This window comes from Pollachius pollachius (assembly GCF_949987615.1).
Source record: "Pollachius pollachius genome assembly, chromosome: 5".
Taxonomy (NCBI): domain Eukaryota; kingdom Metazoa; phylum Chordata; class Actinopteri; order Gadiformes; family Gadidae; genus Pollachius; species Pollachius pollachius.
Window position 1 is genome coordinate 21,307,058 of NC_136938.1, and position 22,889 is coordinate 21,329,946.

The 22,889-nt window shown below is 43.9% G+C and overlaps 2 protein-coding genes across 4 annotated transcripts in view; one reads left to right on the plus strand and one right to left on the minus strand.

Moving 5' to 3' along the window:
* Positions 1–8,772, minus strand: part of itsn2b (intersectin 2b) — a 31,410-nt gene extending 22,638 nt beyond the window's left edge. The window contains exons 1-8 of one of the 3 annotated variants that reach the window (XM_079737121.1): positions 8,585–8,772; positions 4,121–4,193; positions 3,554–3,646; positions 3,356–3,419; positions 2,923–3,086; positions 2,512–2,742; positions 1,932–2,034; positions 1,064–1,197 (exon numbers count right to left, since the gene is read on the minus strand). In XM_079737121.1, coding sequence (XP_079593247.1) covers positions 1,064–1,197; positions 1,932–2,034; positions 2,512–2,742; positions 2,923–3,086; positions 3,356–3,419; positions 3,554–3,646; positions 4,121–4,127 — 796 coding nt within the window. In that variant the 5' untranslated portion in view covers positions 4,128–4,193; positions 8,585–8,772. Of the gene's footprint in view, positions 1–1,063; positions 1,198–1,931; positions 2,035–2,511; positions 2,743–2,922; positions 3,087–3,355; positions 3,420–3,553; positions 3,647–4,120; positions 4,194–8,550 lie in introns of all 3 variants that reach the window. The other 2 variants (XM_079737122.1, XM_079737120.1) reach the window with 2 other exon arrangements.
* Positions 8,773–9,164: 392 nt separating this feature from the next.
* gcfc2 (GC-rich sequence DNA-binding factor 2) lies at positions 9,165–20,958 on the plus strand. Its single transcript, XM_079737207.1, has 18 exons — positions 9,165–9,504; positions 9,684–9,785; positions 9,916–10,080; positions 10,420–10,653; positions 10,761–10,861; positions 11,581–11,723; positions 11,964–12,147; positions 12,974–13,097; positions 15,732–15,777; positions 16,006–16,106; positions 16,224–16,423; positions 16,595–16,739; positions 16,841–16,962; positions 17,225–17,301; positions 18,244–18,310; positions 18,726–18,872; positions 19,071–19,207; positions 20,192–20,958. Exons 1-18 carry the CDS (start codon positions 9,210–9,212, stop codon positions 20,322–20,324), a joined length of 2,523 nt encoding a protein of 840 aa, XP_079593333.1. The 5' UTR covers positions 9,165–9,209; the 3' UTR covers positions 20,325–20,958.
* The last annotated feature ends 1,931 nt before the right edge of the window (positions 20,959–22,889 follow it).

Here is a 22,889-nt window from a genome sequence, read left to right on the forward strand (position 1 = left end):
TCTATGGTTACAGAGATTCCTTAAGAACATGTCATGAATAATGGGTGATGACCATTAACAAGTGACCAGCCTAGTCAGCCTAACCTATAAGTAGCAAGCATTAGGAATTGTTACTTGACAAAGCTTGTAATTAGCGGAATGAATATATTCTGACAACCCAAGAATTCAATCATTTCAACACTAAAAAACACACAGGGCAAAAATATATTCGAATTCTTGAATCTATTTTCTCTTTGTTTCTTTCTTGTTCCACAAGAAACTGGTCCAACAAGAAGTGGATGGTGTTCCTGGTGTGACTCAGAGTGTGTGGGCCTTTATGTGCACGTGTTAGTAAGTCACTTAGCGGGGTGAAAACACCCACAGCTCTTGGCCAACACACACAGGAGCTCTACTTCCCGTGGCTGTGCTGAGGCTGCATGGGCGTTAAAGTAGGGAGGGAACATGCACGGCATTACATGGACGACACGGTTCAGTAAAGCCTCTGACCCACACCTGCATTCCAGCCAACTGATTAGCACACACACACACACACACACAATGTATTTTTCCTATTTGTGTGTATGAGGACTCTATGCTGCATCAAAAATCTACCTTTGGGTACAAATTAAAGTAACTTCAGCACACACACACACACACACACACACACACACACACACACACACACACACACACACACACACACACACACACACACACACACACACACACACACACACACTTGACGGTGTATGGTGAAGGACTTGGAAGACCTCCAACAGGATGCCTGGTTAAGAAACCTGTACTTCCTTCCTTTTCACACGTAGCAAAACCACAGAAACGCTAGGGACAAGAGTCCTTTACCAGTAGCTACAGGTCCAACAGGATATGGCTGAAAAACACCCATATTGCTGTTGAGCACTTCTGCGTTCCCCATGGTCGACATCGGAGGGCTCATGCCCGTTGCCGTGGGAACCATTGGGGTCAGGGAGGTCAAAGAGCAGGTGAATACATCCACCCCGTTGTGACCATGTGCAGGGGTGTTCCCTCCACTCACAACACCAGGGCACGGCAGCGGCGGACTCACCCGTAAGGTACCCGGTCATCTGTTTGTCAAGACTGTTGAACTGCTGACGGTACTTGAGCCTGGAGGCGTGGGGGACAGACCAGTCGCTCGGCACCGGCAGCTTGGAGGACAGCAGGGCGGGAGAGGAGTTAGAGCTGGAAGACAAGAGGTGTGCGTTCACGTCACGTCTCTGCGGCCGCTGTCAGACAAGACACATGAGTGCCGGTGGAAGAGCCTGATTCTGAGGAAACCAGACGATGCTGCACTAAATGAGACACTAAGGTTGAAGTGGTAAAAAATAAATAAATAATAACAATAAGAAATTTTATATATATATATATATATATATATATATATATATATATATATATATATATAATGTGCTTCATCCCCAAGTGCTGTTAGCCTCCTCAACTGTGTAAAACCTAAAATATGCATAAATGTGTAGTTACTGCAGCATATTAGGAGGCACATTGTTTTGTTATGTTTTGAATGTCTTCCCCCTGGTTTGGGGGAATACAATACAACATTAAGTTGTATTGTATTTGAGAGGCAACACTGGGGCGTGTTGGCATGATTGAGCATATCCACTGCGATGACAAGGAGAAGTGTTATCCTAAGATAATAATACCACAGAGAAAAGTACTGCACAGCGCTTACTAACTAGGAGCAACCTGACAATACAAGTCTGTATTGTCTTTTAGCAGACGCTTTAATCCCAAGAGAATAACAGTGGATCCAGATACATGTACACAACGCCTACAGATATGTTGGAGACATTGGTGTATCGAACCCAGTAACTCTCCATCGGGAGTCAGACGACCGAGAATCTACCTACAACCGCCCAGCGCCTATTTCTGGGTTTCTGCGCGTGCGTCTGTGAGTGTACCTGCTGGATCCGATGTCGAGCAGGGAAGAAGTCCTGTATACTCCTACAGAAGGCGAGGCGAAACCCAGCGGAGAGGAGGAGTAGCCCGCAGACACAGGAAGGCCTTAAAACAGGGACGGACAGACGAACAGACACGACCGACAATATGACCAGAGAGCAAGAGTCTAGCCTCCACCAAAGTTCACATTCAGTCGTCACATTTGCCACCCCACAGTATGATGAGGCTTTCCTTAATAACCGAAAAACTTAAAAAAGGTGACATATTATACCACCAGGTGTGAGTGTGATTAGCTGTTACAAGCCGTTTTGGAAATCTACCTCTTCTGACATCACAAATGGGCGCGTAGATGTGTGCTGGATAGATCAGTCTACCAGCCTACCCAGTGGACTGTAGCAAAAGCTATTAATTTATCCGTCATACATCTAGGTGGACATGCCCACTTGTGATGTCAGAAGAGGCCGATTTCAAAACGGCTTGTAACGGCTAATCACACTCACACCTGGTGGTATAATATGTCACCTTTGAATAAATAAGAGGTCCAAATGAGACAAAAAAGGAGGGAGAAGAGGAGTCCTTTACCAGTAGCTACAGGTCCAACAGGATATGGCTGAAAAACACCCATATTGCTGTTGAGCACTGCTGCGTTCCCCATGGTCGACATCAGAGGGCTCATGGTTGCCGTGGGAACCATTGGGGTCAGGGAGGTCAAAGAGCCCATGGGTGAAAGCCCCGGGCTGCCCATAGTGAGGGGGGTCAGCATCCCGATGCCTGGACCTGACATCATGGACAGGTTCGACATAGTTCCCATTCCTTCATTTTGGACCACAAAAGATTGATGATTTATCACAAAGCATTTGTGTTGAGTCATGTCAAAGCATTCATATTGTACGCTTGTGTGTCAATTCCTTCAAATGTCGAATCCTTATTGTAGCAAACCTGCCAACAAGAACCTCTTGTTGTCAGGTTTGATTGATGTGATGCATGTCATACCATAAGCTGCGTTGAGAGTGGGGGCGGGCACAGGAGGCTGCTTCATGATGATAGGCAGAGCTGAGGGAAGGGGCGTGCCTTGGAGTTTGAGCTTGATGAGCTTCATGGCGATGGAGAACTCCAGCCTGTCCATCTTTCCATCCTTATTCATGTCAGCCAACGCCCTGGATTGGGGGGTAACAAGCAGAGACAGACCGAGACACGGACAGACCCATCGACAGACAGACAGACAGACGAAGAGAGTCAGTCAGACAGAGAGAGAGAAGCAGAAAGGACACACGGAGAATAAGACAAGGGCACATAAATGTTTTAAAGGTGGCCTTAAAATGAAACGTTTAACATGTTTGAGATGACTGAATGCTTTGGGATATTTGCTGCACTGCACGGTCGCAGTGTGTCTGTGACGGGACAGAGACCAGTGTGAACATCTCACCATATCTCTGCCAACGTAGAGCCAGGTAGGCCAGACTGCAGGAAGAACTTCCGTGCCTGCTCTCCTGCAGAGCGGACCCACAGACACAAAGCACAGAGAACATGGATGAGCGAACACAATTTCAATTTCTTTCTGAAATGTAGCCAATGGCTGGCAGTGGGTGTGCATGGGTGAGTGAGTGTGCGTGTGTATGTTTACCTGAAATGTAGCCCATGGCTGGAAGGAGGGTGTCAAACTTCTGGTCATGTTTGTTCCTCTCCTCTGGAGAAATTGCCCATTTACCAAGACTACCTATTAGGGGGAGACACACACAGATGAGAGCGAGAGAGACACACACACACACACACACACACAAACACACACACACACACTATAGAAACCAAATTGAAATCATAAGTCAATAGCCATTTATTCCTTATTCATACATTCAGATCCACTTGGGTAAATCAATATCTCTCTCTGTCTCTCTCCTTGTCTGAAACTCACAGCTAACAGCCCATAACTCAATGAAACAGCAAAATATGTACATGTTTGATCTAGCAGCAGCAAACACACAGCAGTGTACACACAGATTCAACCATGTACGGTCAAACACAGGCACAGATGGACAGACCACATGCAGGCACAGAAATGAATGCCCCAACCCACAGACACACACACAGTGTATGAATCTATCGAACACTTGGGTAAGAGTTGAGCAGTGAGAGTTCGGCTCTGTTCTGCTGATGCCCACATGCTTGTGTACACACAGAGCAGAGTTCTTACCATTCATCTTTGCAGGGGGCTGAGATGGGGAGGGGATCTCCCTTTAGTGTCCTCAGCTACTGCTCATAGTCATCTGAAACGCACAAACAGTCTGCTCATCAATCAATACCGCAGCTATGGAAAAGCAATGCCGTCTCTGACGAAGGCAGAGAGAGCTAAAGCTAGTGCGAATGCGAGTGTGAGTGCGAGTGCGAGAGAGAGCGAGAGAGAGATTCTGATCAGTCAGCAGAGCTGAACAGAGATTCTCCTGTTCTGTCCAGTGAAGGGGCTTGCTGGACACATCCCAAACATTTTACATGCTGCCCTGCCAGTGGGACGCGTTCCAATACTATCCCCCATCAGCGTACATTTAATTAGAGTTCAGCCCAATGCGAACAACATTTACCGATGTTATGACAAATACACTGTGTCCTACACAATACTCACGCCAATCATTCCTCAGAAAACCTGTATATGTGCACTGGCACACACACTCTGTGTACAGACAACAGCACGAATCAGGTAGTGTGCTAAAACACAAACAGAACAGACAGTAACATTTTATGGAACGTGTCTATGAAAAGGATATAGTGAATAAAGTTCACATACTGTCAATCTGCATGTTGACTGTCTTACAATACGATAAACACTCTACTCATGGATATTGCCTGCCACCTTTTCACTGTTTTGGTGGAACTAAAACGCCCACACACACTACGCACCCTTCTGGATTGGAGACATACTCTGATCCTTCTTTGCAGTTTGGCAGAACTGATCCTACACATTGCATGGCTGTCCTGTATTCAGCACCTGCTTCTTCCATGGCTTCCTCCCTGCCGTCATCTCTCTGGAGTCACATGACCGGGTCAGAGGAGGGCAAAGAATGGAATGCCAGTCTCAACGCTAACCACTTCCTCTATGTTAACCCAAGGACGCAAGAATGTTTTTGGCAACAGGAAGCAGGAAGTGACATGTTTTTTGCAGTGATGTGACTTTATGGCATGGGACGGGATAAAAGGGTCCTGAACTCCCGCATGATAAAATAATCTATACTTTGCACCGGGGAGGGAGACTATCGATTACTAACCTTTTAGCTATAAAAGGCGCAGTGTAATAATATATGGACAATGGCTTATGGGAAAAAAAGAGAAAGAAACGGAGAGAAAGGCGCAGTCATGTGTTTTAAGTGAATATGGTCATTTCACTAATGATGGATACCCAGTGGGGAGTAGAGGGCCGACAGGGAGGGGGGAATCCACTGCCTGCCATCTGTCACTCTCCCACTATTGTTCTGACACAGTCAAATCCTCCTCCGCCTCCATGTCTTCTCCAGTTCTAGCCATCTCACGTAGCTGTGGGTGCAGTGAATAACATCAGAGGCTCTACTACTCCCTGACAACATTTTACAACTGGTCAATACACACACACACACACACACACACACACACACACACACACACACACACACACACACACACACACACACACAGACGTTAATGCTTATTATTGCTTTTTTATATTTTATACTAATTTTCTTCATTCATCAAACCCAATATGTGTTGTTGATTAAGTGTGTGCATGTCTGTGTTTCTCAGGCCAGGAACACAGAGGCTGACCTGGAGAACCAGCGGGAATTTGAGTCAGGTCATCACCTGGCCAGGTATATGCATGTCTGCTTAGACAGCCAGCGTGTGAAAAAGAAAAGTAAAGACAAGCTACAACAAGCATAGCTGGCACAGTAGCAACAAACTGGTAGATAACTTTGAACAGACGGACGGAAACATTTCAGTGTGTTTCCAGAACCCGGGTGGCTAGTTGGTGGAGATTTGACGGATGGATGAATGTTTGACAAAGGGGCTGTCTGAACGAGTGCTTGGCGGAGTCACCAATTTGCAAATTTAATGCAAATTCACATAATGGCAACCCCTTCAGACAGACACATGTGCGCACGCACACACATACACATGCACAGACTCACACGCCTGAGTAGAGGCCTTTGGCTACCAAATGAACAGAGCCGGTTGGTGACACCCATACTTGGAGACTGTGTATTTGCACAGTGATAAGTGTGCTGTATGATCACATTTAGCCTGAGTCATATTGAACAGCACATAATAGGCAGATCAACACTTGAACGAATAATGCAGCTGGCTAATCTGTTCTCTTATATTCATACAAAATAACCCACAGAACTGGGTTATCCCTAGATCTACCAAAAGTGATGACTTACAGCAGGCTGTGCATTTAAAACAATCGAGTTATCCACGGTATATCAATGCAGTCGATGTTTGGTGTCACGGGTGTGGTGTACCAGACTAGCCTATCTGATGCTTAAAAGTACATGACTAAATATAGATGGCTGATGTTGAAAAATTACGTTAATTATGGCCTTACGCTACAGAATTGTGCACACTAAAAATGTATTTCCTCTGAACCAGAAGTGGGAACCAGTGTTTGTGTGTGTGCACACATATATATATATATATATGTGTGTGTGTGTTTTCTGAACAAGAGTTCATAACTCAAGGTAACATTCATTCAAAGCGATTAACAGATAGATGTCATTAATAAAAAGGCAGGGTGTAGGGTATTATGTTTAAAGGTGTGATATTATGCCACCAGGTGTGATTGTGAATAGTCATTATAAGCCGTTTGAAAATCCACCGTTTCCTGAGTTTTATTGGCATCACAAGTGGGAGTTTCAACCTAGATGTATGCTGGATAGATCAGTCTACCAGCCTACCCAACGGACTGTAGCAAATGTTGCTTATGGATCCATCATACATCTAGGTGGACACTCCTACTTGTGATATCACTAACAACTTGAAATGACTAACCAAACACCCTAGCCACTAACACTTCCCACATGCACATCTGGACCTATAATTATGCTATTATGTGGGGTCACTTCACTAGGTTTTCTTCCCTCCACCGTATAGAAAATATGTGCTTCTCTCAGCATCACTTCCAGCTAGCCAGGTAGGGGTTGTGAAAAAGAAGCCTTTCTTGTCATTCTCCTCAATTAGTATATCCTTCTATCAGCTCCACAGCACCCTCCCTTCAAGACTTTCTCAAGTGCTGAAGGTGCTACTCACCCTCACACATGCCTTCCTTAAAGAGGCCTCAATGCAGGCTAAAGGCATTGTGTCAGATTTGGATTGATAAATGTTTGCCATTATCTGTTTTGTATTCATAAGAGGCAAGGAATGACTCAACCACTAATGTTCTGTGTTGAGCTGTCCTGATCGGGCTAATCCATAAAAGGAAGAGGTTAGACATATGGTTTCTTTCTGATTTATTGGGAATTCAAAGTACAGGATTTATTCTCCTGATTGATTGTGGCATGAAATAAATAATATTTTATATATTATCAAAATAAAGTATTGTAGTACACTTTGACTATTACCGATAAATATTGAACAAATGATTTATTTCGGAGAGTTGAAGTTTGTCCTAAAGACAGAGTAATGTTTATAAGGTATTACCTTATAAATTACGTTCTTAGGGGAGTTGGGAAGGGCTAAACCAGTTACATGACAGCTAGCTATAGCTATGAAGCTATTGGTTAATTTGCAGGGCAGATGTCATAACTACACTTCATGGTAGATACACCGCACTGCTTATAGTTCTTTAAAAAAAAAAAGGAGGAAAAGGAGGTGACTACAGGTGGTGATCAGATCGTGTTGTTGAGTAATGTGTAAGGCACATCTCACTGACTAGACCAGAGGCATTACAGGGTAGAATTACGATCCAGTTAAACACTAGATGTTGCAGGCTCTTCCGCACGTCTATGCCTGAGATACCAAAACATGGATGGAGTGGTGTGTTAAATAAGAACACCACAATAAAGACAGCCAAACTCTAGCACAAACGTGCTACCCCAAAATGACATCCGCACCTGACAGGCATGCATTCAGCCCAGGATCCTCATTGATTAGAACCACAGCTTACTGTAGACGTCATCCAACGCCAGTAGTACTTATAGAGCCATGCAGGACCGTATTCACATCGACAACAATCTGGTCCACGTATCTCTCTCGCTCACACACACACTTAGATAAACCCATAGGTGACATTCCCCAACCACTAGCAAGTTTCATGACCTGCTACCTGCTCAACTTGTTTGGAGGTATTTAGGAATCTTTGCAACGTTTCTGTAATTGAAACCTGTTTTTTTGCCAACACAAAACTCAAATGTGTACATCATAATCAAACAGAAACATAGCCTACATGTTAGAAAAAACCGTTCATTTGCTCCAACTCGTAGGTGAATGGTTACTAGGAGGAATTATTTCGAGCTTGGTATCAACCTTCTAAGAAGGCAAAATGTACATTACAAAAAGCTGAACTAAACTTTAATTGTTAACGGTTGGAGACAACCTCAAACGCAATCCTGTTTATTGTTTACATAGCTCCAATATGTCATTATTTAATAAAAATGTCAAACTTACACTTATGCTTGAATAGGCAGTTTCGGGCTCGTACCTCTCTCATTTCTAGCAAACACCATGAACTTCCAATCTCTCTCCGAACCAATGCTGCAATCCAATAATCCTGAACGATCTCGCAGGTTAAGTATTGATGTTAAATTAAAGCAGAACACGAACTACTCGGGGAACGTTTACTGAAGTTGCCTACGAGCCTGTTGCTGACAGTTTCGTGTCACACAAACAACATGGCGTACCCGTATTCGAGTCGGATGGATGGGGAGCTGTAAAACCAAGCACGGAGTGGGAGGAGAGAGAGAGAGAGAGAGAGAGAGAGAGAGAGAGAGAGAGAGAAGAAAAATACAGGAGGAAATTATTCCAAATAAGTATTAATACTGTGTTACTTTTCATACAGTTGCCTTTTTGTTATTTTTAATAAATAGTGCACGTGATTTGTTTATTTTATCATTTGATTGAACGTACAACAGGATCTCTTGTATTTTTTAAGGGATACAGACCATGTATGTATAATTAGAGGCTGCAGAACCCAGTTCATCCACACAGGGCAGTGCACAAAGTGTACCAGGTTTTTGACTACTTTACGACAGATTGGATTTCAAACGTGCCGTAAAGCAGTTTGTCCACAAGTGTGTATCAACATCAACAACTGCACGTTTAAAAAAATGTTTAAGAAAAAAACAAGAAGGAACATTCGGCAAAGAAAAGGAGAATCCAGCGAGGAAGAGGATGAACATAAAATTGAAAACAAAGACGAAAAGAAGAAGCTTCTCGACCACTCCGCGGTGACCAAGCCGTCTCAAAGTTCACAAGGCCGCGGTATATCGTGCAGTTCAAGGCGAGAAACGACGCCGCCAGAGTCGGATCAGAGCGAAGGAGAAGATGCTTTTGACAGCAGACATTCTACTGAGCAGAAACAGAAAGCAAGCGCTGTGCTTAGTTTCTCCGAGGACAAAGACGGTAAATATAGGGTGATGAATATGGATGGGAGTGTCTGATGACGTTCTTGTAACACTGCTCTTCATGCAGTAGAGTAGACTACACTATTTGCATAGGTTTATAACGTTTTTTCGTGTAATGTATATTTCTTTCCCAAAAGTAATTATATTATCTTTATCGTTTATTATGTTTTTACTTAGCTGAAGGAGCGGAGTTTAAGCTAAGGAAGTCATCCGACAAGGCAATCGTTTTTCAAGCCAAAAGAAAAGAAGGATCATCAGCGAAGAAAACCCACAGAAGCCGTATGTACCGGTGCTGCTACCCTTGAACATGGATACTGCGACTTACTGATGCAGAAGCGACTCAAGATTGTTTTATAATTAACGTATACCTTTTTATTTGGACACCCACTACCGACATATATCCCCCTAGGTCCAGTGCAACGGGCTCCCCTGCCGTCTGGTTCACCCAGGCAGGATTCTTCGAGTCCAGCCTCCCTTCCCACACCTGATGAAGAAGATAATAGTGATAGTTCTACGTCATCGCTCTCAAGTTTGTCCTCCTCGCCAGCCTCTAATCACTCTGCTTACAAACCAGGTGTGTGTATGTGTGTGTGTGTGTGTGTGTGTGTGTGTCAAGAAAGAGGTTAATGTTTTTTGAAAGAGTGGACTCATCATTGCTCATGTGTAGTATAATCTAGTGTCCTAAATATTTCTTATCAATCTTTTACAATGACAAACACATTTCAACTCTCCAGCCAACACAACTATGCTTTATCGATTCTCATGCAGTTGTTAGTATTATTATCATAATTTTTTTCTATATTGCATGAATTCCATACGAGACCAACCGTCTCCAAGATTCAACCGCTGACTGTTGAAAAGCCCAATGTAAAGGGGGCGGTCCGTGATCCTGGCCTGTACTGTGTCCCTGTAGTTATAATCCCCAGTGCGAAAACCATCAAAACGGCCAGGAGGCAACGTCAAGAAGCAAGATCCCAGAAAGACTTCATCTCCCTGGGTAGGGATGGCCGGAGCTCTGCCGGCAGCACCCCTGACCGCTGCAGCAGGGACAGCGACCGCGACGACGATGAACCGGACGATTGCGAGCGAAGGATTGAGTTTGCCCCACGTGCGAAGAGCGTTCGAGAGAGGATTGCAGAGAAACTAGGTAAGGGAAAAGTGATGGGCAAGTTATGTCATTTTCGCACGTTGGTTCCGTGAATGCCTATGTTAGTTGCACAGCTGTGTCATTGCGTGTCTTGTATGTTGGGACAGGAAGCAGCGATGAAAGTAAATCTGACTCTGAGGAAGAGGAGCAGAAACTTTGGGAGGAGACTCAGATTTTCAAGGGACTCAAAAGACGTCCAGGTGAACAGGTAGGGAGGCCTTTTCACTAGACATTGTTTATGAGTTGGTTGTATTGGTTTGGAATGGTAGATGGCCACCACTACTGGGACCTAGCATAAAGACGAGCTCATACGAAACACAAATCAATGATAATCAAGCCAATAATACGTTCATCAGGTAGTCTGAGTATCTGTGGATACCTATTGTATACTAGTAGTTTGTAATTGTAACTCTTAAGAAATATGTTTTTGAGAGAGTCTTTAAGGCTATTTTCATCTCTTCATATCTTAGCCCTCTGTTTCTAGGGATCAAAATGAGTACAAATGTATTATAATTCGGTTCCACTGAAGAGAAAGTCTTATCATGCGAGTGGATGAAGCTTTCAGAAGAGGATATGATTAAGTGTATTTATACACTTATTTAACTTTACAGACACTTTTTTATGCCTTACTACTGCTGGCCAAGTGTGCATTTGCCATTTATGCGCTAACAGATGTCAGCCCCCAGCAACACCATTGGCCTCCAGAACTAATATGAAGCGAAAGAAAGTCAAGCGCCCGTTATCAGACTTTAGGTTAATCATTTAAAACCGGATTCTTCATCATTACATGAATTTTATCCCGTTCAGAGTAGCCATGAGTTGTACTTGCAACTAATCTCACTACTAAATCTCACTGCATCTCATTCAGAACTTGTGTAATATTAACATCCCCTGTAATGTTAACATGAACCATCCCTGGCTCACCAGAGTCCTTCAGGCAGTGAAGCCAGCAGCTACAGCAGCAGCAGCAGGAGGAGAAACCAACACAGGCAGAAGAAGGCCGGCTTCAACTACCCAGAGAGTCTGCCGCCTGTCACCGTCTCACTGGTGAAACGGAGGCTTGAGGGAAAGTCAGTAAACGCTAATTTCCGTCAGCACTGCGTTCATGCTAATTTCAATTAATGCTACACTTGTAATCACATTTCAGTAAGCCAGTAAAGGCCCATTTTGGTTCAATAAATGACACGCTGACTTCAGTTCCAAGTCACCAAGATCTTCCGTTTCATTTCATGCTACGGCAAAGCTTGCTTCAGGGAAAGTGCGGTCAAGGCTAAATTCCACCTCTGCCCCCCTCCTCCTCCTCCGTCCAGGCTGGAGTCGCTGAAGGAGGTGCACCGAGCGCGGCAGGCGGAGCTGAGGAGGATGGAGGGGGACGTGGAGAACGCCCGGAGCTCCATGGAGAACCTGGAGGGCAGTGCCTCGGACAAGCAGCTCTGCTTCTACAGGGCCATGACCCAGTACGCCAACAACCTGGTGGAGTGTCTCCAGGAGAAGGTCAGAGCTCACAGCAAGTGGCTAAACCTAGTGTTACTGTCGGGTTTGGGTATTATTATTATTAATATTATTATTATTATTATTATGACGGATTGGTAACACTTACAGCTTAGCCCCTGATTGCACAAAAGTTTGTCTACGATAGCTTGTATGTGTATCCCCAAAAGCAGTTCTTCAAAATGTTTGGTGGCTTCTATTAGCAGATGTGGTGTGGAGTTATTGAAACTGGCATGTTGATGGGAAAAAATCAACATGCTTGGTGTACATTCCTTATTTTAGATGCTGATATTTTTTGCACATGATCTATGCCTGTCTGATTCATGGTACTTCGCCTATAGGGGGCACAAAATCACACATAAACTGCATCTACTAATCCCAGTGCCTAACAGCAAAGACCCGCCCCTTTCAGAGGCCCAGTTGCGTCTTGGAGTAGTGACCTTCTCCTGTGATAAGCTTGAAAAGGGCGTTTGCTGGGATGGGCGGTGCGTGGGCTGTGAATACCTTTCGTGACTGCTCACAGTCCTAGTTACTATTACCTAACCATGGTCATTTTTCTAGTCTCGTATGAACCAGAATGTCACAGACCCTATTTGTATGAGATACAAGGTCTTGGTTCTAAGATATGAGTCATAATAGTAGGTCTTATCGATTTCTGAAATGTTCAAGCTCTTGATAGTTAAAGAGTAAAAATGTAAATTCATGTACCGTGATATAGTTAAAAGATATATTTAATCTTTTCATATATTTATTTTGGTACAAAATCTCATCCATGGAAAGTTACCTGAAGTGTGTCGTCCGTGTGACATGCGGCCTCATGTGTCTGCAGGTGGTGGAGATCAACTTGTTGGAGCTGGAGTTGCACACTCTCCTGTCAGACCAGATGGAGTCACTGTTGGCACACCGAAGGAAGAGTGTCAGAGAGCGGGCGGCTCACCTGCAGCAGCTGACCCGTGAGTAGCCATCGACATGTGCAGGTCAATGTATTGAAGGATACAGCAGATTTATTTATCACTGAAGGGAATTTAAGGAAATATAAGGATAAATAAAAAGGTTTTATTGGCAATTATTATGAACAAAAGGGTTGACTGGCAGGCAAAAGTGTGCCTGTGTCCGTGTCTGTATGTTTGTGGGCCCTCTGAGGAACTGCTCTGCTCATTTAGGTCCATGGGTTTCTTAAAGGGTAATTCCGGTGTAAAATGGATTTGGGATATGTTTTGTATGATAACGAGTTGAAACGTTCGTTTTGGAGCACAAAAAACGCATATAGACGCATTCTTCAGTTGGCTGTTTTTAGCCGATTTTATCAAAACGCTATAAACTTGGAACGATGGGGGCACTGGTTATAGTAAAAACTAAATCGCTATTTTAAACCACTTAAAAGGCTAAAAGTAGCCCAACACTTCTTTGGTAGTATAATAACATTTTACATTTTACATTTAGGGCATTTAGCAGACGCTTTTATCCAAAGCGACTTACAATAAGTGCATTTGTCATAAGAAGTGAAACAATATATCGCTGTCGGTACAGTAAAGATGTTCATAGAACCAAGTGCAAGTATTACAATCGCTAGGCTAACCCATTCCCAGTGTAAAGCAGCGATAGCAGCTACTGTAGATGCTAGACAATTAAGTACCTTGAATAAGTGCAATGTACAAGTGCCAGGACGTACAACATTCAATGGTGGTTGTGCATTGGTTTCTATGCAGAGTCGAGATGAACTCTGAACAGGTGAGTTTTGAGTCTTTTGCGGAAGCTGGTGAGCGACTCTGCGGTCCTGACATCGGTAGGGAGCTCGTTCCACCACTGAGGTCCCAAAACAGAGAAAAGTTGTGACTTCGCTGATCAACCTTTGCTTGCTCTTAGCGATGGCGGTACCAGACGTCCAGCTGAGGTAGTTGAGCGGAGGGATCGAGCTGGGGTGTGTGGCTTTACTAATGCTGGGAGGTAGGCAGGGGCAGTTCCATCGACTGCCTTGTATGCCAGTACCATCATCTTGAATCTGATGCGAGCTATTACAGGGAGCCAGTGGAGGTCTCGGAAGAGGGGGGTTACATGTGAGAACCTTGGTAGGTTGAACACGAGGCGCGCTGCCGCATTCTGGATGCGCTGCAAGGGTTTAATCGCAGAGGCAGGGAGTCCAGAGTGAGTTGCAGTAGTTGAGGCGGGAGATGACCAGTGATTGGACTAGAAGCTGAGCTGCTTTGTGAGGAAGGGCCGGATCCTGGGGATGTTGTAAAGTGCAAATCTGCAGGATCGGGCCACCGCAGTGATGTTTGCGGTGCAGCATAACTGATTGTCCAACACTACACCAAGGTTTTTGGCAGTTGGAGAAGGAGATACAGTGATGTTCTCAACAGTGACCAGTAAGTCCATGTGTGGGCAATCTTTCCCTGGTATTAAGAGGAGCTCAGTCTTGTTGAGGTTAAGCCTCAGGTGATGGGCAGTTGTCCAGGTGCTGACTTCTGCCAGACATTCAGATATGCGTGTTGCAATCAGGGCTTTGTCAGATGAGGGAAAGGAGAGAAATAGCTGAGTGTCGTCAGCATAGCAGTGATAGGAAAAGCCTTGGGATGTAATTGCAGAGCCCAGAGATCTGGTGTAGAGGGAGAACAGAAGAGGCCCCAGTACCGAGCCTTGAGGGACACCTGTATCAAGCATGCAAGGTTTGGACAAGGAGCCATTCCATGTTACCTGATAAGTGCGATTCATCAGGTAGGACGTGAACCAGGAAAGGGCAGATTCAGCTATGCCAAGCTCGGCGAGAGTGGCGAGGAGGATCTGGTGGTTCACAGTGTCAAATGCTGCAGACAAGTCAAGGAGAATGAGAACCGATGAGAGGGACGAGGCTCTGGCTGCCCGGAGGGACTCAGTCACCGCGAGGAGAGCCGTCTCAGTGGAGTGTGCTTTTTTGAAGCCTGACTGGTGAGGGTCAAGTAGGTTGCTAGATGAGAGATAGGAGGACAGTTGGTTATATAAGGGTCTTAACATATAAAACAAGGCATTGAGAACTTTGTAAGTGTATAGATATTAAAAAGGACATTTTATACACACAATACCATCAGTAGATCACCCGTCTACGCCATTTTGTTTTTAAGACTCGATAAGTAGATTGACGAACACAGAGCTTGCGTATTGCTGACGGATGTCATAATCTCTGTGTTCGTCAATCTACCTATCAAGTCTTAAAAACAAAGTGGCGTCGACAGGTGATCTACTGATGGTATTGTGTGTATAAAATGTCCTTTTTAATAAACAATCTGTACACTTACAAAGTTCTCAATGCCTCGTTTTATATGTTAAGACACTTATTATACTACCAAAGAAGTGTTGGGCTACTTTTAGCCTTTTAAGTGGTTTAAAATAGCGATTTAGTTTTTACCATAACAAGTGCCCCCATCGTTCCAAGTTCATAGCGTTTTGATAGAATCGGCTAAAAACAGCCAACTGAAGAATGCGTCTATATGCGTTTTTTGTGCTCCAAAACGAACGTTTCAACTCGTTATCATACAAAAAATATCCCAAATCCATTTTACACCGGAATTACCCTTTAAGTCGTTCTCATCCCTTCCTGTTCTCCTCTCCAGATGGCACCAAGGAGCAGGGCCTAGACTCCTCGGATGGGACTCAGGGGTGAGTGTGTCTAGTGATCACCGTAAACTTTTACTGGAAATAATCTGTTAATTGTTCTCAGACCTACAGTGGTTAAAAACCTGTATTTTCATGTTGTAATAATCTGAAACCTGACACATTTAGAATATTAATTGTATTGGCCCAACTATGTGAATTAAAGTGGATATTTTGAGGTTCATTGTTAAATCTTTCAACCTATCCTCCACTCTCGGTTCCTACGCGTTCCAGAGAGGTGACTTATGGGAAAGGAGGTGTTAAGGTCTATAACGACATACCAGAAGACATGCAGCCTTCATCTGAGGAAGAGGAGCAACTGCAGAAGACGAGGGGTGAGCCGGTTGACATAGAACAGCACATAAACATAGTTTAGCAACACGTTTGTGTCATAATCTATTATTTCTCCTTACGTCTCTTTCTTTTGTCGTATTCCGTTTTTTCCCCGCCAGCTGATATTCTTCTGCGGGCCCAGACTGTGTTCTCCGACGTCCAGGAAGACTTTTCAGACATTAAGAAGATCCTGTCCCGCTTCGTAGACTGGAGAGGTGCCTACTCAGACTCCTATCACAATGCCTACATTAACCTGTGTCTGCCCAAGCTGCTCAGCCCTTTGGTACGCCATCAGATGCTGGCATGGGACCCACTGAAGGTAAATGGAAATGGGACACACACACACACACACACACACACACACACACACACACACACACACACACACACACACACACACACACACACACACACACACGACTGATGCCAACCAATGCTGTATCATATGAGTCGATGAAGCTTAAAAGGCTTATGTGGGTATGTGTTTCAGGATGTCTGTGCCGACTTCGAAGAGCTCCCCTGGTACCGAGCGGTGGAGACATTCTGTCACGGCCAAGGCTACGAAGAGCTAGAGGACTCGGACACCAAAACACTGCCCAGTGTCATAGAGAAGACGGTCCTGCCAAAGATAACAGGTGATAACCGGCTTCTTTCACATTCATTCAGCAACAGAAACGCTCGGACTGCCTTCGATTTGTCATTGACCGTGTCTCCACTGTGCGCCCTCTGTGCTCAGCCTACGTTGAGCTGGTGTGGGACCCGCTGTCTCTCGGACAGACGGCCCACCTCTCGGACCTCTGCCACAAGCTGAACGAGGACTACTCTGTCTTCAGCGGCGAGCGGAGCAAGCCGGCCAAGGTAAAGCAACATACCGAAACATACGATGTGTTTGTTACTTCAGCAACATGGAAGAACGGGCAGCCGGGCATTATTTACCTTGAATAGTATATTCAAGTATCTATGTTAAAAAAAACAAAGACAATTTGATATTCGACATATCGACCACAGATCGATTCACACATCATAGTGTATCCTGGTTGCTGGTAGGAAATAAAAACACAACCTCTCAGCTTTTGAAAGGCAGTGCAGGGGTAATGAAATAGCTTTGTGTTCCATGCAGGTGTTGGTGGAGGTGCTGGTGACCAGGCTGAGAAGCTGTGTCGATGAAGATGTCTTCATCCCTCTGTACCCTAAAAAGTGAGTCGACGGGCTCATTACAAAGTCACGGTGTACATGTCGGGTGTTATATGAAATACACTCAAAGCGGCTCTTTCACGCTCCTCTTGCTCTCTCTCTCTCGCTGTCTCTGGGATAGAAATTCAGTCTGTATATCCAGTTACCTTGGTGAGTAAGGTAATAAAAAAAGAATGCAAAGGCACCACTCAGATCGCAGAGAAAGGGAATGCGATCCGACCACCACTTTGAATACCCGGTGTTGAAAAGAGATTTGGCAATTACGTTCTCATGTCTACTCATTTCTATGCAAACCATAATAATGCAAAAAAATAATGATGAAAGTGCCAAAAAATAATAATTAATAGTGGGAATTCAGTAGAAATTACATTTAAAATTGGATTCATCAATGGAATTGATCAACTCCCTATGTGTTCATCAAGTACCCCTGCCTAATGGCCTGGAAGGTCCAGAGACAAAGGTTGAACTCCAAGCTCTTCAGTTCTAGCAATGTTTGAATGAATAGCAAAACGGCACCATTAGTCAACTTCTCAGTCTATTAAATTACCCTCGACCTCAATGGTTGGATGCTCACTCTTATGGGCACTAGCTCATAACCTCACAGACCCGGATCCATAAGGAATGATCCACTTCTGGATTGCTTCTTTAGAATTGCCTCTTGAATCTTGTCCTTTATTGTTTGTTGAATTACTATAACTAAAATATATTTACATCTTTGTTTTATATGTCATATGGCTTGGAGCGTGGCGAGAGACCGTAAAGTGGGTTGATAGAGAGATGTTATGATATATAGGACAGTACCGCAGGCTTCTCAGAGGTGCTACCTGGTTAGCGTGTTGATCTCAAGCATCTCAATAACTTTTTAGTACCATTACCTTACTGACTCAGACATGAAATTGACCATCACTCATTCCATTTCCCTTGTTTGTGTGCATTCAATTCCAGGTTTTTGGAAGACCGAATGTCCCCTCAGTGTCTCTTCCGTGACCAACAGTTCTGGACCGCGGTGAAGGTACAGCTCACTAGAATAGTGTGATAGATAGATAGATGAATACTTTATTGATCCCCAGGGGAAATTCAAAGTCACAGTAGCTTGTACACGTCACACACAGCATACATATACAAGATAATAGAATTAAATAAAATATCCACATGGACGATAAAAGATATGCTCTTGGAGAATGTGTGACATGATGGTAGTGCAAATAAGTACAGCAGTGCAGGGATAAAATCTAGAAGCCAGCATTAAATATGGACAATAAAGAGGAATAATGCATAATGCAAGCATATTAATTTAAAAAGCATTGTACTGATATGATGGCATACTGCTGAACTTTATGATGTAAAGCATGTAACGTCATCGTATACATACAACCAAACGTGTGTGTGTGTGTGTGTGTGTGTGTGTGTGTGCGTGTGGGCCCTAGTTGCTAGGTAACATGGGGAAGTGGGACACGCTGCTGTCTGAGTCTGTGCTGAAGGAGCTGATGCTGGACAAGCTGCTGAACAGATACCTGATGATGACCCTTCTCAACCAGAGCCCAGCCAGCTCCACTGTGACTGCATGCAGCAAGGTCACTATATATAGCACACATACGCGTGTGTCAGTCTTTATGCGTGCCTGTGTGCGCAAGAATGCATCTTTTTGCCTAGAGGCTGGTTGTATTTTTTTTCTGCTTTTTTTTTTATGATATACTCAACCCGGTTTATTAATAATATGCATATTTCCTCCCCGCTAACTTTACCCTTTCCTTGTTCATCTCGGCCTGCAGATAGCAGGCGGTCTTCCCCTCTCTTGGTTTACGGGAGCTAGTGTGTGCCCATCGCAGCTTCAATCGTTCACCAACCATCTGGTCCAGACGGCCCACTCTATCTGCAACGAGCAGCCCCCCGAAGAGCCCCACACAAGGTAAGGCCATTCGGACCGTGCTGAGGGCTCATCTGATATGATTACCGTGCAACCGTGAAACCCAAGCACCTATTGGACTTCCACTGCTTTCCCTAGCATTGAACCAATGGGGGCGGGCGTGCTCACATGGGCAGGAGCCTGTTGTTATAGTGGCCCAGACATTATTTATATAACACTGGCTACTATGTCTTCACCACCTATTTAAATCCTGATTCTGGTATTGGTGTGTTCATGTGGTATTGTTTTTGATTTACTGTGGAACCACTCTTTTCCAAACACTGCCTTTTTTTTTTAGACAGAAACACTGCACTTTACCTCAGCAGCCCTTTTACCCCAACCCCTGGTTCAGGAATATATTTTAGGCAATTTGTGTTCTGTTGCTTTTCCTACCACTTTAACTAGTGGTGGTTGTAGCAAAGTCTGTAACCTGTGCACACTGATTACTCAATTTGCAACAGGTGTGCAGCCTTACCCAGAGTCCAATCAGACTCTGCCAGGTGAGACTGCTTAAACCAGCCATCCACACATTCTCCCACAGGGCTGAACTTGGTCAAAGGGGCAGGGGATGTTATTATAGTGGCACAGCCATTGTTTATAGACATTGGCCACTACATCACCATGTTCAGTCCCGATTCCAGCTAGAATTTAGTTTGCATACATGGATGTATATCCACATTTTTGCAAAACAGATTATAGGTAACTAGCATTCATGATTACATTTTCAAGATATACAGTACAAAGCACAATGTGCAAAAACAAGTGGTTTGAAATGTTCTTTAAATTACATTGTCAGGTAGACACTCACTTTAAGGCCAAAGACAACTAGGTTATTTGCTCCGATGACACATATGTTTTTCATTCTCATGTATCTTTTGAACAGTATTATTTCACATTTTCAAAGCATGCAAATGCATTTCTGTGAATCATTCAAGCCATGTGTTGGAAGACTCCGCACTTAATTCGGCCTCTGTTACCCCCGTGTAGGTCTGCCATGGTCAGTGTTCTGAAGGTGCTGAGTAGAATACGCTGTTATGACCCCATCATGACCATTGCAGAGAAATATAATTACCAAGACCTCATCTACACTCACCAACTCACCAATCCAGACACCATATGAACTGCAAGACGACTACTACTCGTTCTTAAATGTGACAACGTCGGAGGGCTATGTTTTGAGCTGGTTGGTAGGAAGGTCTTCCATGCGTTGTGATGCATTGGCTGTATTTAGTAGCCGCTATTGGCTAGAAGCATCTAGAAGATCAAACATGAGCCAATGTCCAATGCAGGCCACTTCATATTTTTATATAGGAATGATTATTTGCGACATTCCACCTGCAATGTTGAGCATGATGTCTGAAGAAGAAAGCGAACAAAACAATATCACTTTTTAACATATTGAGCTCTCTTGATCACCATTTGTTTTCATTGCCTGACAATTGCTGCAATAGTGGGTCTGTTTTTATATATTGTATACAGCAGGTAAATGTATGAGACAAACATGACAAATAAATGATTTGATGCATTACATTTTACAATTGTATTTTAATTGAGTAATTTAGCAATGCAGAAGGTTAAAGGAATCTCTCAGACAAGGGTCGTAGATCATTTAGGTTGGCAACTGCATAAAGGAGATCAAAACACTGTTCTTAAATTTAAATTCAAAAGGAATAGTAACATTGAAGTGCACAAGTCAGTGAGATGATTTTTATCTCCTATTTCTTCTTACAAATCATAGAATAGAAGACTCATAAATATATATGGCTAAATTGTTCAGTGTAATCATAGTTCATGTATACAAATGACAAATAAATCAGCAAACAATGATAACATATGTTTGAAGATACATGTCTGCTTCCCAGTATTGTGCAGATAAAGTAATGGTTGGAAAATGCCACAAAAAACTCCCAGATTTTCACCACTTTAGTATATATTTGAGTGATGATAATACTTTTCAAAGACATAACTGCCAACACAGGCCCATACATTTCCGAAATAATCCCCATATTCACTAAATGACGTTGAAGGCTCTTCTCTTCATATTGTTACCCCTTTTCTCTTGTCTCTACTGGACCTGGCTGGTTCAGGGACCAAAGAACTGATACAAGTTAACAGTTATGGCGAACCACGTCAGGTCACTCTGAACCTCAGGGTTCAGAGTGTAAAAGATTGTATGGCACAACACAGCTTTAAGTTCTTACTGAATTACACAAAACTTCAGCCTTTTGCTCAAATTTAACTGAAAACAGACTATATTCGTTTTTCCACTGCCAAATATGCCCGTCTTATACCCGCCTTTTTCCTGGTATGGTCCGCGCGTTAAAACTAACACTCTTAATATACCGGCTTTATTTCCCACCCCAATTTACCCTCTCAGAACCTGCACATATTGGCATGTGTGATGACGCGGCTCTTGGCGCGTCCTCACGCGTCCGTATTGAGGCCGCACCGGGGCATTTATCTTGCATGCAAGAGTAAGCGAGAGTAATGAAGTTTCTGCATTATGTTTGGGATTTGATGTATTATGCAATTGTGGGGCGGGTTTACGTATTGAGTGGTAAAAAAAACAACTGCTCACCGCCGTTGTCAGCTGTGCGTTCAATGCGGCTTCTAAGAAGCGCGCGCCCGGCTGGGGACAGCTATATGGTGCGGGGGCGTGCGCGAGTGACGCCGTTGCGTCTCCGTGAATTCAATTATCTTTATTTGAACATGTACTTTGTAAGTAGTGGCGTGTGTCCACGCAAAAATAATAACTAAGGCCTGATGTAGTTTAATTTATTATAGGTACGTTTGTTTTGACCAGTTTGATGCATATTTAGTTGATTGATATGTAAACACCCCCGGCGATATTTCATGGATTGGTATGTACCAATCTCGGGTGACCTGACGAGCAGATATAAAGGAGGCTTGTCAGTCCCGAGGGGGGAAGCTAGAAGGCGGAAGCTATGCCATGTGCTGCCTGTGTATTCTCAGTTGTTTGAAAGAAAAAAGTGGATTAAAATGGATTCTAAGTATGTTTTGCTTCATTGCTGCCTTTTTGTGCTGAACCTAAGACCCTCGACATTCCACCCTTTGACAGCATGTTTAATTTTCCCTACACGTATCGGCGGTGTCATTTTCACGTAAATGTGATTAGACGGCATCGCGGTTCCAGGGGCGGGACTTGGGCAGAGGTGTTGCGTTGTTTCTCCAACAGAGACGGGTATCCCGATGTCCCTGTGATGTCAGGATAAATAACATGTCAGCAAAATACAGAATATGTTTGGGTTTTTGCACTTGTAAATAGTTAATCGCGTTTTTAGCCTATACTCAGATGTCGCCTACTCATTCTTGCATGTGAGTGGCTTGAATAAAAATAAAATAAACATAGGGTGTAGGCAAATTATTCTTAAGAGGTCTACGGTCTGTGCGTAGCCCCGCCTACTCCAATGAACCAAGATAGCCGGCTCATTGACGAAGGCGGAATATACCCCCACGGTTTTACAAAGGCAAGACAGGGAAATTGCCGGGTGTGCCAAGCTGTGGCCGTATCGGCTTGGCAGTGTAAAAATCAAGTACCAAATAAACGCACAAAGTGAGAGTTAGTGAGAGTGTTGTGTGTGTTGGTCAGGTGTGCCGTGTTTCTGTTATGTTCGGGGTCGTTCAATAAAGGCAACTCTCGAGTCGTGCGGTGTATGGGGCACGA